The 17,223-nt window shown below is 41.7% G+C and overlaps 1 protein-coding gene across 2 annotated transcripts in view; it reads left to right on the forward strand.

Moving 5' to 3' along the window:
* Positions 1-17,223, forward strand: part of ARFGEF2 (ADP ribosylation factor guanine nucleotide exchange factor 2) — a 97,707-nt gene that overhangs the window by 45,120 nt on the left and 35,364 nt on the right. For both annotated transcript variants that reach the window (XM_017541378.1, XM_017541379.2), the window contains exons 13-23: positions 1,146-1,254; positions 2,079-2,262; positions 4,283-4,394; positions 4,929-5,134; positions 8,276-8,360; positions 8,463-8,634; positions 9,245-9,396; positions 9,481-9,609; positions 10,977-11,135; positions 14,381-14,528; positions 15,693-15,792. In XM_017541378.1, coding sequence (XP_017396867.1) covers positions 1,146-1,254; positions 2,079-2,262; positions 4,283-4,394; positions 4,929-5,134; positions 8,276-8,360; positions 8,463-8,634; positions 9,245-9,396; positions 9,481-9,609; positions 10,977-11,135; positions 14,381-14,528; positions 15,693-15,792 — 1,556 coding nt within the window. The remainder of the gene's footprint in view (positions 1-1,145; positions 1,255-2,078; positions 2,263-4,282; positions 4,395-4,928; positions 5,135-8,275; positions 8,361-8,462; positions 8,635-9,244; positions 9,397-9,480; positions 9,610-10,976; positions 11,136-14,380; positions 14,529-15,692; positions 15,793-17,223) is intronic.

The following is a 17,223-nucleotide window of genomic DNA, read 5'->3' on the forward strand; positions in this document are numbered from 1 at the left end:
TTTGTCCAAGACAGTCTTGCTCTGTCTCCCAGAGCTGGAGTACAATGGCATGATCTTGGCTCACTGCAGCCTCCACCTCCCGGGTTCAAGCAGTTCTCCTGCCCCAGCCTCTCCAGTAGCTGGGATTACAGGCACACACCACCACGCATAGCTAACTTTTTTGTATGTTTAGTGGAGATGGAGTTTCACTGTGTTGGCCAGGCTGGTCTTGAACTCCTTACCTTGTGATCTGCCCTTCTCGGCCTTGGAAAGTGCTAGAATTACAGGTGTGAGCCACCGTGTCCAGCTGCATTTTTGTTAGATATATTCATATTCAACTTGTTATTTAAGAATGCTATTTATTTTTGAAAATCAGCATTTTTATTTACTTAAAGAGTGAGCCTTAAAATTGGAATGTATTTGTGGTATTTAGGGGATACATTGTATCCAGAGTTACTTACTTGCTACATAATTCAAGGTTCTTTTCTCCTTTTTTCAGAGTCACTAGTTAAGACCTTGTTTTGTTTTGTTTTGTTTTGTTTTTTGAGACGGAATCTCCCATCTGTCACCCAGGCTAGAGTGCAGTGATGTGATCTCGGCTCACTGCAACCTCCACCTCCTGGGTTCAAGTGATTCTCCTGCCTCCCGAGTAGCAGGGATTACAGGTGCTTGCCACCACACCCTGCTGATTTTTGTGTTTTTAGTAGAGATGGAGTTTCACCATGTTGTCCAGGCTGGTCTTGAACTCCTGACCTCAGGTGATCCACCTGCACTGGCTTCCCAAAGTGCTAGGATTACAGGCATGAGCCACTGTGGCCGGCAAGACCTTGTTATTTTTTTAAAAATTTTTAAAATTTAAGGTTTTTTTTTCTTTAAATCACACAAGCAGTGAATGAAAACTTCGAAAATTCAAATAATATTGTTCATTTTAGGAAACCGCATATCCCATATTTTTGCTGCTGGGATGTTTATAATGCACACCTTTAGAGATGTCCAGGGTTTTTGCAATGTATCGTTAATACTTGTCATTTCTTAGCCTTGGATTTGTTTCATCCCTAATAGCACTGACTGTCTTATCCCATAGCCTCACAGGGGTCCCAAAGAGCCCCATAGATGTCTCTTCATTTTTCTGTTAAGCCTCTACCCTGTGTCACTTTGTCCCTTAGGAGCTCAGCCTGAGGAAGAAAGGCCTGGAGTGCCTCGTGTCCATTCTCAAGTGCATGGTGGAGTGGAGCAAAGACCTGTATGTGAATCCCAACCACCAGACCAGTCTCGGTAAGAGAGCATTGCTGCCACACCCACCTCTATTCATAATAGGCTCCCACGACTGCTGGGAACAGTTATCTTGTTATAGTTGTCTTAGAATTGAAAAAGACTTTTCAGTTTGCTAAATACCTATATTATTTTGAAAGTCCTGCTTTTAATGCATCTGGAGTTGTGCTGGAACTTCATTGTTTCAGATAGCCAGTTGTTCCAGTGCCTTTTTAGTAGTTGCTCATTCCCTCACTGATTCAAAGCCTCACCCTTATGATATACCATATTTTCCTATGTATGTAAGTCTGTTTGTGCAGTTTCAGTTTTTTTTAAGAGACAGGGTATCTTTCCATTACCAGAGTGTAGTGATGTGATTGTAGCTCACTGCAGCCTTAAACTCCCGGGCTCAAGCGATCCTCCCGCCCAAGTGATCCTCCCGCCTCAGCCTCCCAAAGCACTGGGATTTCAGATGTGAGCCACTGTCCCTGCCTTCTTTCTGGATTTTCTGTTCTTTTCTGTTTATCTGTTTTAACACCAATACCACACTTGTTTTGGGTACCTTATAGGGCAAGTCCTCCTATTCAGTGTTCTTAAGTTGTCTTGACTGCTTTTTGCCTTTTTTACTCTTTCATGTGAATTTTAGAATTAGCTCATCAAGTTCCATGAAGAAATAAGTTTTTAAGTAAAGTATCTGAGTAATATTAAGGTTTCATGCTTACGTTCCTTATGGTATAGACTTGTTGCTATTACAGATCTGGGAAAGGGGGCCGTGCTGCCAGACCTTGCTTGGCTGTGTCTGTGTCCCACCTGCTTATTTGATTTGCTTTGCTTTTGTGTCCCTGCAGGTCAGGAGAGGCTTGCGGATCAGGAAATGGGGGATGGGAAAGGCCTTGACATGGCGAGACGGTGTAGTGTGACATCCATGGAGTCCACAGTGTCCTCGGGGACCCAGACAACCATTCAGGACGACCCTGAGCAGTTTGAAGTCATCAAGCAACAAAAGGAAATCATCGAACACGGCATCGAGCTGTGAGTGTGGCTGCCATTCCAGCCTTCCACTCTCAGGGATTCTGGCAAAGCCATGTTTTCTCTGGGAACCTGGGACTGATTTCTATAAAGGAAATGCCTGTTTACAAAAGGCTGATGCTGGCCCTTGTAGCCAAGCCTGATTGAGCCAGGCAATGAGTGAATGAGTATGTGTGTATGTCTATGCACCGAGAGAGAAAACTTTTAATACCTTTGTGGGTTGATACAGCATTTATTTTTCCTTTTCTAATGAAAATAATAAAACCAATTTAGAAAATACGGAAAAGTATAAAGTAAGAATGTAAAAATCATTCATAAAATTACTGCCTGAGGAACTCACCATTGGTAGCATATTTTTCCAACTATATATTATGAAAAATTTCAACATGCCAAAAAATTACTGTTTGTCTTGTTTGTTTTATTTTATATGTATGTTTTTCTGAACCATTTGAAAGTAATTGGTAGCCAACATGAGACCTCAGCCGAATCTCTTTGAAAAATAAAGGACATTCTCCCATATAATCACAACATCATCATCACAATCATTGGTAAATCTTTATATGTTTCTTTCCAATCTTTTACACACATCAACATATACAAAGTCATATATCATATTCCAACTTGTAAATGACTAGATAACTTAGTAAATTCAACTTATTCTAAAAGTTGAAGTTACAGTACTCAGTTATTAATTGATTAATTTGATCTTCTCATTTCTACCCTCACCACCCTACCTCCCTTCAGTGTATTCTGCCCACGGCAGCTAAAGTAATCTTTTAAAAACATAAATCAAGTCTTATCACTCTCCTGCCTAAATCATTCCAGGTTTCTTGTTCTGCACCATGGCCTGACCCAGCCTCTGGCCTCACTTGCTGATCTCATCTCCTGCCAATTCCCCCGAGTCACATGATGTATTTTCAGTCCCTTGAACACCTCCAACTCTTTTCATCATGGTGTCTTCTGCTTGAAATTCTCTTGGCTCTTTTTCATTCCACAGACTTGGTAAAACATCTCTTCCTCAAAGAGGCCAACTTTAGCAACTGCACTATCTGAACAGATCCCAAGTTAATTTCTATCCTTGCCCCATTTGTGTCTTTCATGACACTTGCCAGTTTGTGCTTACACATGAATATCACCCTCCAGCTTCAGGCCTGGTAAATAATAAGTTGTGTCTATACACATTGGTTAGCTTTGCCTTCCTTTAACAAGAAATACAAAATGGGCTGGGCATGGTGGCTCATGCCTGTTATCCCAGCACTTAGGTAGGCAAAGGTGGGAAGATTGCTTGGAGTTCCAGACCAGCCTGGGCAACACAGTGAGACCCTGTATCTTTGAAAAAAAAAAGAAAAAGCAGAGAAAGGGAAAAAAATAAATAAATACAAAATAACATGCTTAACTCTGTATTTCTCGCTCAAGGAAATCCAAAAGCAGACAGGTCTAAGGCTCTTAGGGTTGCTCTTAAGAACATCAGAGATCTAGGTGCCTTTTATCTGTCTGCTTCACCATATTTAGCCAGAGAGAGTGGCTTCATGGTATAAGATGACTGCTAGGGTACCAGTCATCCCACAGACATTCTGGAGAAGAGGGAAAGAACAAAAAGAGAAAAGAGCAGACTTCCCTCCTGAGTCAGCTTTGTTTAAGAATCCTTCCTAGAAGTACCCACACCACTTCTGGTCATATCTCACTGGCTAGAAGTTTATCACGTGGCCATCCTTTATTTAAGGGAGGCAGGGAAATGTTTTTATTCCACATGGCTGTGTTCCCAACTAAACACCTAGGGTTCTATTGGTATTGGAGAAGGGCAGCATGGATATGAAGTGACAACCAGCAGACTCTGACCAGACATAGCTGGGTCAGAAATTGAAGGTGGAATTTGGAAAAGCTGCTAGGACAGATGTGACCTTACTAGCTTATATGTGATCACTTGTTCCTAGTATTCTATATGATTTATCTCAAATACCAGCTTTTGCTATCCTCCAGATTCTGAAATAAGCAGCTTGTGTCCCATCTCTGCTTGAAACAGGTTCAACAAGAAACCCAAGAGGGGGATCCAGTTTCTCCAGGAGCAGGGCATGCTGGGAACATCAGTTGAAGACATAGCCCAATTCCTGCACCAGGAGGAGCGCCTGGATTCTGTAAGGCTGGGGTTGTAGCACTTGCATGTGAGTTCTGTCAGGCGATTGTGATCCCTTACCAGTTTTCACCTTGAGATTGGGTGGCCCTGAGTACACTGTCTATTGTCCATCCCTTGGTTACCACAGTCCTGCGTGTCCCTTTGGCTAGTGTTGCAGAAAGCTCTTTGATGGGAATAAACTAGCCTCCTAGCAGATGGCTGTGTATTTGCTGGGTGAGTGTCAGAGCTAGAAATGTTCCTTGAATGCTAGAAACAGTTCTTCTGGCTGCCTGTCTACAACTAACCTGAGCCCCGTCATTCTCTCCATTTTAAGTCTCTTGTGCCTCCCCTCCTCTTCCTTCATCCATGCAGGACAGGTTGCTTTTGGAAGGGGTGGGTAGGTGGGCAGATCAGGGAATTCCCTAGCTTTTTAAGCAGTTCAGCCTGTTCTGACCAGTTAGGGCCAGGCTATTCTGACTCCACCCTTTGGCTGCTGGCTTTTGCTATGGGTTTGTATTTGACAATTTCTAGATATAAGTGAATGTATATGTTTCAGACCCAAGTAGGCGATTTTCTGGGCGATAGTGCAAGGTTCAACAAGGAGGTGATGTATGCCTACGTGGACCAGCTTGACTTCTGTGAAAAAGAATTTGTCTCAGCTCTGCGGACATTCCTAGAAGGTTTCCGCCTACCTGGGGAAGCCCAAAAGATTGACCGATTAATGGAGAAGTTTGCTGCAAGATACATAGAATGCAACCAAGGGTGAGCACTGATTTTGAGTCCCTTCCAGATCATCTGTTTGCCTGCCTCAGAACACTAATTTTAATTTGGTTGGGGTTTAATCTTTGTATATCTGTTCCAAGCAACTAGAGCTTTTGTTTACTGTGTGCCAGGCACTGTGCTAAGGGATTATTTCACAGAAGACCTCACATAATCTGTTTTTGTCCCTATCCTACAAAGAGATTGAGGACCAGAGAGGTTAACTTGCCCAAGATCACACAGCTAAAGCCTGTGCTGTTAGCTCTGTGCTGTTAGCTTCTATAAAAGAGTAGTTTCATAAGTTGAGAGGAGACAATTGGGTACCTCTTCCCTAATCAAAAACAGTCCCCCTGATTTAATATATGGAGTAGGTCTCAAGGATTTTGGTTTTTCTTTGATTACATACTGATGAGCAGGTTACAGAAATGGCTACATAGCTAATAAAAACCACCAAAGTATGCGATTTTATTTGGGGACCTTTTTCGATGGGCGGTTCGTGATTTTGTAAGAAGTGGAAATAGGAAGGAGAACAGACCATTATTAAATACCTCTTGTGTATGGGCCATGCCATGGGTTTTACATGCATTTCATTTAATAAATGGCAAGCCCGGGAATAGTATCCCTGTTTTACAGATGAGGAAATTGAGAATCTGAGAGATTAAGCAGCCTGTCCAGAATTAATCAGCTAGTAAGGAGCAGAGCCAGGGTTGAATATGGATTTATCTACCTCAAAAGCTCATCATGTCTGGGCCAGGCACAGTGGCTCTCACCTGTAATCCCAGCACTTTGGCAGGCCAAAGCAGGCAGATCACTTGAGGTCAGGAGTTTGAGACCAGTCTGGCCAATGTGGTGAAAGCCCATCTCTACCAAAAATACAAAAAAATTAGCCAGGTCATCCTGGCTACTCTGAGGCTGAGGCAGGAGAATCGCCTGGGAGTTGGAGGCTACAATGAGCCAAGACTGCGCCACTGTACTCTAGCCTGGACGACAAAGGCAGACTGTATTTCAAAAAAAAGAAAAAAGTTCATGTTCTCTCCACTGAACATTAAATTAGAAATATGTCTGAATATACTGTGACTATAATGTAGAAATTGCTCAGCAGAAACTTTCTTTTTTTTTTTTTTGAGACAGAGTCTTGCTCTCTTGCCCAAGTTGGAATACAGTGGCATGATCGCGGATCACTGTAGCCTGGATCTCCTGGGCTCAGTCACTCCTCTCACCTCAGTCTCTTGAATTGCTGAGACTACAGGTGCGTGCCACTGTGCCTGGCTAATCATTTGTATAACATTTCTGCAGAGATGAAGTTTCACCATGTTGCCCAGTCTGGTCTTGAACTCGTAGCCTCAAGGGATCCCCTAGCCTCGGCCTCCCAAAGTGGGGGATTTACAGATGTGACCTACTACACCTGCTTGAAACATTTTAATAACAGTTTGCCTCTAAAGTCAACTTTGTTTTCATATTAATTGATCCCAGTCCTCCCAGCATATAGCATGCTGTCCCCAGGAGATGGCAGGATTGGCAAAGGCACCATATGATCATTTTAACCAAATAGACATTAGATCTCTCTCTGAAGGCATAATTAGATGCTATTTACTTTAAACGTACCTCCTATGTGGACCTGGAAACCTTGGTCTGTTTTGTTCAGTCAGTTAATATGTGACCCAATTACATCTCATATTAAAAGACCTTTTGTTGTGTTCTTCAGAATTTCTACTTTTCCTATTATGGATAGTTTGGACAGGACAGCTCCTAGCTTCAGCCTCATATCTTATAAGTCTGTGCATCCACATGTTGTCTTTCTCTTCTGGCATAGGCAAAAAAGTCAGACTTCACCAGCATGTTGTTTAGAACAACGTAAATATTTTCCTTTGGGGGAAATGTTGGGGGAGGCACTCGAGGCAGTTAGTGTGCAAAATGTAGTGAGATGCCCTCTCTGAGGGTCAGCACTGAATGTAAGGTCTCCTGATGTGCCCACTTGCCTTGCTCTATTCTTGGCCCCAGATGCTCCTTGGGGTCTTTTTAAAAAATTTATTTGAAATTGCTTTATTCAAAGAAGCCTACATTTTTATTTATTTATTTATTTATTTATTTTTGAGATAGACTCTTGCTCTGTCACCCAGGCTGAAGTGCAGTTGGCAGTCTCAGCTTACTGCAACCTCCGCCTCCTGGGTTCAGGTGATTCTCCTGCCTCAGCCTCCCGAGTAGCTGGGATTACAGGCGCCTGCCACTATGCCCAGCCAATTTTTGTATTTTTAGTAGAGACGGAGTTTCACCATATTGGCCAGGCTGGTATCAAACCCCTGACCTCAAGGATCCACCTACCTCCCAAAGTGTTGAGATTACAGGTGTGAGCCACCACACCTTGCCAAAGAAGCCTAAAATCTGATATGGATTCTTTTTTTTTTTTTTTTTTTTNCACCATGCCAGACTAATTTTTTTTGTATTTTTAGTAGAGATGGGGTTTCACCGTGTTAGCCAGGATGTTCTTTATCTCCTGAACTTATGATCCACCCACCTTGGTCTCCCAAAGTGCTGGGATTACAGGCGTGAGCCACTGCGCCCGGCTGGAGCGGCTTTGAGGAGATAAGGTGGGTAAAAAAGGATGCTTGTCCACTGATCACTGCCCTGTGCTCTGATAGCTGACAGTTTTTTTTTTTTGGGGGGGGGAGACGGAGTCTTGCTCTGTCGCCAGGCTGGAGTGCAGTGGCGCAATCTCGGCTCACTACAACCTCTACCCCCTGGGTTCAAGCGATTCTTCCACCTCAGCCTCCCGAGTAGCTGGGACCACAGGCGTGTGCCACCACGCCTGGCTAATTTTTTTGTATTTTTAGTAGAGACGGGGTTTCACCATGGCCAGGATGGTCTCGATCTCTTGACCTCATGATCCGCCTGCCTCCGCTTCCCAAAGTGCTGGAATTACAGGCGTGAGCCACCGCGCCCGGCTAATACGGATTCTTAATGAGATTTTTCTATAGTTCGGGTTGCTATGTCTTGTTCAGTGATAATGAAAGCACGAAAACTCCTGCCTCATTTGGAATGGGGGGAGTAGTCGGCTGCTTTTTTTGTGAAGTGTGTCTCTGTTAGCATTGTACCTTCCAAACCTCATTACCATGAATGTTGATATCTTGAATTTTTTTCCTCCAGGCAAACTCTGTTTGCTAGTGCTGACACTGCTTATGTCCTAGCATATTCAATTATTATGCTAACTACAGACTTGCACAGTCCTCAGGTAAAGTACTTTAATGATTTACATGTTGTAGTAGCTAAAAGTGGTTTTACTTGGGCAGTTGGATGTTTTTAAAATGGTTTGTAATTTTTTTTTTAATTTCAGGTAAAAAATAAAATGACAAAAGAGCAGTATATTAAAATGAATCGGGGTATCAATGATAGTAAAGACCTGCCAGAAGAGTATCTCTCAAGCATCTATGAAGAGATAGAAGGCAAGAAAATTGCAATGAAAGAAACAAAAGAGCACAGTATTGCAACCAAATCTACAAAGCAGAGTAAGGTCTAATCGCAAATTATTTCTTTTAATTCTAATTCCGGAGTGTATCAGAATGCATGATTAGGTACTGTGGTGATAAATTTAATGTACATATCTAGATATCTGAATAGGAAATGTGATTGAATTAATTATTGTTGGGTCTTTTATAATGTCACTGTCTTGCTAGATTTCTGATGAGGAGCAAGAAGGAATTTACAAGTAGTAATCTGATAACTAAATTACTCCCAGAAAGTGTTCCTTAAAACTTTGCTTTAATTCAGTGGTGATTGTGCCCACCTTGATTAGAATTCTCTTAGTTATGGCGCCTGGGGAGCTGTCAGTTTCTTTGAGAAGCAGCAAAGGGTTGTGGTGTAGAGTGCAGGCTCTTGAGCCATACTGCCGTAGATCAAGTCCTAGCTCCTCTACTTAGTAATTGTATGACCCTGGGCAAGTGACTTACCCCCTCTGCCTCATTTTTCTCATCTGTAAATGGTAATAATATTTGTAACAGACTTATGAAATGGTTAGGAGGATTTATGAGTTAGACATTGTGCATCTTTTGAAACAGTGCATGGCATGTAGCCAGCCCTCAGTGACTTAGCCACACCTGTCATGCTCTTACTTTATAGATGTGGCTAGTGAAAAGCAGCGGCGGCTCCTGTACAATTTGGAGATGGAGCAAATGGCTAAGACAGCCAAAGCTCTGATGGAGGCTGTGAGCCATGCTAAAGCCCCGTTTACGAGTGCCACTCACTTGGACCACGTCCGGCCAATGTTCAAAGTGAGTATCCAATGTGGCTAAGCCGGATTCTGCTCTTTGCATGCTAAAACTCTGGATGTTACCGAAACCTTCCTTCCTTGATAGCTGGTGTGGACGCCACTGTTGGCAGCCTACAGCATTGGACTCCAGAACTGTGACGACACTGAAGTGGCCTCCTTGTGTTTGGAAGGCATCCGATGTGCAATCCGGATTGCCTGCATCTTTGGAATGCAGGTAGGTATAAGTCAGCAACGCTCCAGAGATACTCGTGGGTTGTATTCTTTTAGATTTGGCAAAACTTAGATATTATCAGAAATTGTCAGTTAATCAAGAGTCTTAGCAAACTACTTACTCATGCCTACTAACAAGAAATCCATAGCTTCGTGATGACAGCTCATTAGGGGCAAAAATGGAGATATGGATTAAAACTGTCTTTAAGAATAGGTAGGCCAAGCACAGTGGCTTATGCCTGTAATCCCAGCACTTTGGGAGGCTGAGGCAGGCAGATCACCTGAGGTCGGGAGTTTGAGACCAGCCTGACCAACATGGAGAAATCCCATCCCTACTAAAAATGCAAAATTAGCCAGGCGTGGTGGTGTATGCTTGCAATCCAAGCTACTTGGGAGGCTGAGGTAGGAGACTCGTTTAAACCCGGGAGGCAGAGGTAATGGTGAGCCAAGATCGCACCATTACACTCCAGCCTGGGCGACAAGAGTGAAACTCCATCTCAAAATTAAAAAAAAAAAAAAAAAAAAAAAAAGGTAAGGTCCAAGCTACTTGACTGGACTTGACAAAACAGACTTCCTGTTCATCTGCCTAACTTGCCTACTTTGGTATATAAAAATATTATTTTCTAAGATCAGTTTTTATTATAATTTCCCATGTTTCCAACTCTTCCCTGGAGAAACAAGTAGCTCAGTGCAATATGAATATGTCTGTAAACCTTCTGAAACTTGAAAAGCTTAAGCAAATAAATGAAATATAATTCTGAAACTGTTATGAAATTAGGAGGTTGGCAAAATCCCATGAATCACTTTGTAAGTCAGTAAGAAGTTGCACCCCATTTATTTTTAAAAACTCAATCTTCTGTTCCCATTCATTTTACAGTTAGACATTTTCTTTTATACCAAGACCACAAGCTTTGAAGTTAGACCATTTAGGCTTCAAAACCCAGCTCTGCCCCTTCTCCAGCCATGTAACATTGGCCCAGCTAATGTCTTTCCAAGATACCAATTCATTTCTTCACTTGTAAACTTGAGAAAACAGACCTGCCTGGCAGAATTGTTGGAGATGTCACAATTTATGTGACTATCTTAGCATTCAGCAGACATAATGGAACATGGGACAGATAAGTTTGAATGAAGTCAATTAGAAAGGAAAAAGCTGCTTCTCAAACATGTGGCAGTGCATAGAGAGCCTCTGCAAGATGTTTCAAAAGTGAGAGGGCATTAGTATGGAATAACTGTTGTGTTAATGTGCAGAAAGCCAGTCAGTGTGCATACAAAAGGTATCAGAGAAGCCCAGTGTGCCAGCCCTGCAGATGTGAGAATGGCCACACTAGGGTTGGAGTCACAGTGTTTTCTCTCGGGCTTCTGTTACAGCTGGAACGAGATGCCTATGTTCAGGCTCTTGCTCGCTTCTCCCTGCTCACAGCCAGCTCCAGCATCACAGAAATGAAGCAGAAAAACATCGACACCATTAAGACACTTATCACAGTGGCTCACACTGATGGCAACTACCTTGGGAATTCTTGGCATGAGGTCTGTGTCTCTTTGAATTGCCTTTTCTCAGTTAGGATGACTCCTGACTTCCTTTTATTCATTGTTGATCTCTTTTGGTCAATTCAATTTTTCTTGAAGTCAAGCCTCACTGTACCCCGTGTATCTGAAAATCACCCTCTCTGGGGCTGTGAAAGGTGGGGGCGAGTTCAGGTGCACCAGCTCACAGTGAGCACCCTTGCACCCAGTAGCCAGTGTCCCCCATGAAGTGTACTTCTGTTGTTGCAGCTTTCTTTCCACATTAATGCCACTTTTTAAAAAGTCATTATGTACCTCTTGGGAGGTTGGGAGCTCCTATGATCAATATAAATTTAAGACAAAGCCAGAAGCCTGATTAGAAATGGTCGGCAGTCACAATGAACTGTTCAGGAGAGTGCTAGTGAGTTTACATTTTTTTAAAACAGTATTCTAAGATTCTCACCCAAGGATGCAATTACTTATATGTACAACAATGTATTTAAAAGGATATTTGTTGCAGTTTTATTTGTTCTAGGGAAAAGCCTGGGTTAAAAAGAACTAGATGTCCCAACAATATAAGAGATTGTTTTTTTTGTTTTTTTGAAGTATGGTACAGCATTCCTTAGGTTATGTAGCCATTTAAAATAATGTTGTGGAAAAGAAAAGATAGGCAGATAGTATGTGCTCTCTGATGGAAGTACACAATACTACCTAAGAAATGTGCTAGCCCCAACTCAAATCTGAATCAATTCAAGCCTATATTGCCAGTTTACAGGAGAAACAATGAACAGAGAAGCCTGTTAGATATGAGGGTACAGCTTGCAAACTCTAGGTGTGACAGACCTGTAGAGTAGATGACCAGGTTTTTCAGCAAATAAATTGCAAGAAAAATAAGTGGAAGGGAGGAGGGTACCTATGGATTAAAAGAGATTTCAGAAAAAAAGATAAAGATGGTATTAAAGACTATTGTGGGAAAACAGTCACAGTAAAATTATAAGTTATAAGACATTGTAAGGCATTGTCTCTTGTGGGAAAATGCACAGAGAACGGAGTTTGAAAGGATAGACCAAAGCATTAACATTCTTGTCTGAGTGATGGAATTAATGGAAACTGTTTTGTTCTTGTTTTTCTTCATTTCTAGTTTTTTCTACCATCTGCATGTATTACTGTTTTGTTTAGAGAGAAAACTGAAAGAATAGAGATGAGGCTGTGGAGACTGTAAAGGACGGTTTGACATAGAAAGAAAATTGCTGTCATCCTTCTTCCCCATGTGGACCAAGTGGCTCAGAGTAAAGGCTCTAGAGCCTGGCAGCTGGGGCCCAATTTGGGGCTCCACCTCTTCCTGCCTGGAGGTTACTTTGTCACCAAGTCCCACCTTCTTTATCTCTGCAGCCTTCATAGGGTGGTGATGAGAAGGAAAAGGGCTTGGGACTGTATTTGGCAAGTAGTAAGAACTCAGTGGTGTTACCGGCTGTCTTCTTTGTGGCACCTGGCCTTGCCCCTCCTCACCAGCCTTTCCTCTCTCTGTCACAACTCTGAGTAGCCCATGTTAGAAATAACTGAGTTACAGCCGGGCATAGTGGCTCACACCTGTAATCACACTTTTAGGGGTTGAAGCAGAAGGATTGCTTGAGACCAAGGGTTCCAGACCAGCCTGGGCAACATAGCAAGACCCCGTATCTTTAAAAAAAAAAATTGTTTTTTAAATAGCTAGACATGGTGGTGCGTGCCTGTAGTCCCAGCTGCTTGGGAGCCTGAGGGAGCAGAATTGCTTGAGCACAGGAGTTCAAGGCTGCAGTGAGCTGTGATTGTACCACTGTGCTCCAGCCGGGGCAACCGAGCAAGACCTTGTCTCTAAAAGGAAAAAAAAATTTTTTGAGGTGTGTGCTTTTTAAAATCATTTCCTGCCTCCTAAGGAGTCATAATACCTAGAGAATCAATGAATACTTGCTTTTTCTTCTAAAACTTTTTTTAGGCTGGGAGGTATGACCAATATGAAGTTCCTGCTGCCTGCCAAGTGTTATGGTAGGATCTAGAAACGTTGAAAATTAATTAGCTACCTCTGTGGTTGTCAGAAGCCCTGAGAAATCAGCTTGGAACTAATAAGCCTTTGGCCTTTCAGTATTGGTGACATACTTCGAATTCCAGCTATCCCCAGCTTCTGCAAAAGAAAGGGCATTACTAGCTTACTGATAATAATTTAACAGTATCATGCTGTGTGAAGAAATCAGGGGATGATTCTCTTTGGTGGAATTAAGTCCACTTCTCAGTCAAGAGAAAAGCAACGTATAAGTAAAGATACTCTGCAGTGCTCGGTGGTGTAGTGGACTCTGGGACTGAATTGTAAGGTCAGCGTGAAAAGCAACACTGAGCTTCAGTAAGAAGTTCCCATGAAAATTCCTCAGGGTTTCCCTGGAGGTCTACATGCCATCCCTCAGTAAGTTTCATGTAGCCAGTGTTTCCTCTGATATAAGTTGGGACCAGTTTCTGTTTCTACAGCTAAGCTTCAGGTGGGAGAGGGCCTGTGTGCAGGTCTGCATCCTCAAGCACCAGAGGCATCCCTTAGGACCAGGAGATTCAGTCTTACCTCCCACTGCATGCCTGCTCTAGAGCATATTCTTATTCCTTTAGTTAAACCAATTAACGATTGCCAACGGTTTTAAGTGCCAGGAACTTAAGTGTTCAGCAGTGAACAAGACAGAGTAAATGCCATCTTGGCACTTAAGGCAGGAAACAAACAAATAAACAAATATATGTTATAATACCAAAAAGTGGTAAACACTAAGAAAAAAGAAAGTATGAGCAGGGCCTGGTAATGGGAAGGTATGATCTCAGGATAGTCAAGAAAGATCTCTTTGAGAGGGACACACATGTCTGAGCTGGGAATTGAAGGAGCGAGCCATGGGGAGAAAACATTCCATGCATAAGGAGCAATGAGTGCAAAGTTCCAGGGGTGGGACAAGAGGTGACAAGTTAAAGGAGCAACACTGAGGCCAGTGAGGCTGGTGTGTTGTCATCTCAGGGGGAGAGTGGAAAAAGGAGGTGAGGATGACTAAGTGGTGTGCCTATTAAGTGGCATAGTGGGAGGAATCCCCCACCTCAGTCCAATGCTTTTTCTCTCTTTATTGAGAGCTTACTAAATTTGCATAAACATCTATATGGCATAACTCCATTGAACCAACTTTCCTTTAATTACTAAATTAAGATTACAGTTCCCTTTTTTAGGCTGTAAGGTAGGAGCTCATTTCTTCATGCCTTCTTTCTCTTAGATCTTGAAATGCATCAGCCAGCTGGAGCTCGCTCAGCTGATAGGAACGGGTGTGAAGACCCGTTACCTGTCTGGATCTGGGCGTGAAAGAGAAGGGAGCCTGAAGAGCCACACATTGGCAGGAGAAGAGTTCATGGGCCTTGGCCTGGGTAAGACACCAAGCCCCGCAGCTGACAGTCACAGATTTGCAAGTTAACCGGGATGAAACCCTTCATACCTTATCAGGACTGTTATGTAAGCTGTCTCTTCCTTTTGTGCCATCTGACAGTGTATTCATGAATGCAAGTGAACATGCTGCTTCAGCTCTCTTAATTGTGATTAAACTGTTGAGTAAAATGTCTATTTTACCAAAATCAGTAGGGTGCATTACTTTTCTTTCTATACCTATAACTATATTGGGAAGAAAAACCATTTGCTTTAAAATGGCCAGATCTCTAGTGCCTGACATTAGAGTGGTATGTATTTGTGTCTCTAGATTTTAAAGGGTAGATTTCAACATTTCTTCCATCTTTTGGGGGGCAGGGGGGACTTTAATTAAACAGTAGTCTTATGCAAGTAGAATTATTTCTCTGGCTATACATTGGATTAAGAGACTCTTCTGATTGATGTAACATAGTAATAATAGTAAATAGGACAAACAAATGTGCCACGTCATATTCTTAGCACTCAGTTTATATATTTCAACTCATTTAATGCTCATAACAATCCAATGAGAATAGGGACTGTTATCTTCTCTATTTTGTGATTGAGAAAAATGAAGCACGGAGTGAAAAGATATGAGCAATGTCATACTGCCCTCTTGGTAGTTTGATTCAAACCCCTAGCCATCCAACTACAGAGTGTAGGCTTCTAGGTCCCATTTAGTGAATGGAATAGTACAGTGTAATGGTTAAAAGTATGGATTCTAGAGAAATGGAGAATTGTAATAGCACCCACTTCTTAGGTACTCGTGAGGATGAGTGGAATGAAATTCCATAAAGCACACCAAGCATTCAGCAGGTGTGAGCCATTACATGTTCTGGGAGCTCTGGATTAATATCAATTGATTCAAATTTGTTTTCCTAAATACAGGCCTTTAATACCATAAAAATGGTATTGGTTTGTACAAACAAGAAAGCTTACACTATCAATGTATTTTAAATGCCAAATGCCAAAGCATAACTTTAATTTTATCATCAGTATGTTTGTTTTTTGAACTTGCAGATTTATTCTTATTTATGTCCCCTGTCTCTGCATGTTGACATAACAGGATGCTTTGTTCTAAATACTTTACTGTTTTTGAAGTGCTGTTGATTTTGTGCATTGTGTTTCAGGTAATTTGGTGAGTGGCGGAGTGGATAAAAGACAGATGGCCAGCTTTCAAGAATCGGTTGGTGAGACCAGCTCGCAGAGTGTGGTTGTAGCTGTGGACAGGTAATGATTTTACTTTTCAGTGAGCCTGAACTACCCAGTGGTTTGGAAGCCTCTCTGTAGTTACTGGACATGAATGATTCCTAATTTGTTTAACTGATATAAGTGTTGTTAGCTACGGATTAAGTGTCACATTTATTTGAATTTCGACCTTTAGAAAAGTTATAACTTTAAAATTGTGACAAATTATGTCAAAAACAAAGAGTTTTTTGCTTATGTTGGTGTTTTAAATTACCTTGTTTCCTTAGTAGAGATCACTTTTTAAAAAAATCTCAAAAAGAGTATAGGATTGAAAGCCTACACATGAATAAGAGTTGGCTGAGTTGACAGTTTCCTTTTTTTCCTCAAAACTTTTCCATTATTTCTTTTTACTTCAAAACTTGACATAAAAATCCAGGAGAGATGTTTCCCATAAAGAAGCTTCATACTTATTAGGAATCACTCTCCATTTCCTTTTCTTTGCTTCCCCCATTTCTTAGTCACTGTAACCACTAATCTACAGATTTGCCTGTTCTGGACATTGTTTAATTGTCTATCTTCCCCTTTTATCATTTTGATACTCATTATATTCTGTTTATTAACCAAATGGTTTCCTTCTGCCAACATCTTTCCTTTTAATTCTGTCCTTTTTCGACTCATGTATGTTGCCTTTGTTGTTAAGTGCATGTAATGTCCTGTCTTTTTTTTCCCCTCTTCCTCCATTATTATTGCCTTCTTTGTGTTAAATAGATATTTTCTAGTATATCATTTTACTTCTGATCATTTCTTTTACTATATCTTTTTTTATATATCTTTTTTTTTTTTAAAGACAGTCTTGCTCTGTCACCCAGGCTGGAGTGCAGTGGTGCAATGTCGGCTCATTGCAACTTCCACCTCCCAGGTTCAAGTGATTCTTCTGCCTCAGCCTCCTATGTAGTGGGACTACAGGCATGTGCCACCATGCCTGACTAATTTTTGTATTTTTAGCAGAGACAGGGTTTCATGTTGGCCAGGCTGGTCTCAAACTCGTGACCTCAAGTGATCCGCCTGCCTTGGCCTTCCAAAGTGCTGGGATTACAGGTGTGAGCCACTGTGCCTGGGCTCCCCCCTCTTTTGATCTGTTACTTTGTCTTCTGCTTACTATAGGCTTTTCTGCTTTCAACTCAGTTTACTTTGCTTGACCTGTTCTATACTTGTAATGCCACATCATTTATTTTGGTGGAGGTGTCAGACCTAATGTTTCCTCTCTGCCTTGTCTGAGAGTTTGAGAAACTTTAGGTTCCAAATGTAATTAAAAAGAAAAAGCCTGTGTGGCCAGAGGTCATCTGGCTTTTATGCCCAGTGCTAAGACAGAAGCAGAATTGCCCTCAGGCTACCAAACCTAATTTATTATTATTATTTTTTTATTTTTATTTTTTATTTTTTATTTTTTTATTTTTTATTTTTTTTTTTTTT

This window comes from Cebus imitator, unplaced genomic scaffold (assembly GCF_001604975.1).
Source record: "Cebus imitator isolate Cc_AM_T3 unplaced genomic scaffold, Cebus_imitator-1.0 Scaffold132, whole genome shotgun sequence".
NCBI lineage: Eukaryota > Metazoa > Chordata > Mammalia > Primates > Cebidae > Cebus > Cebus imitator.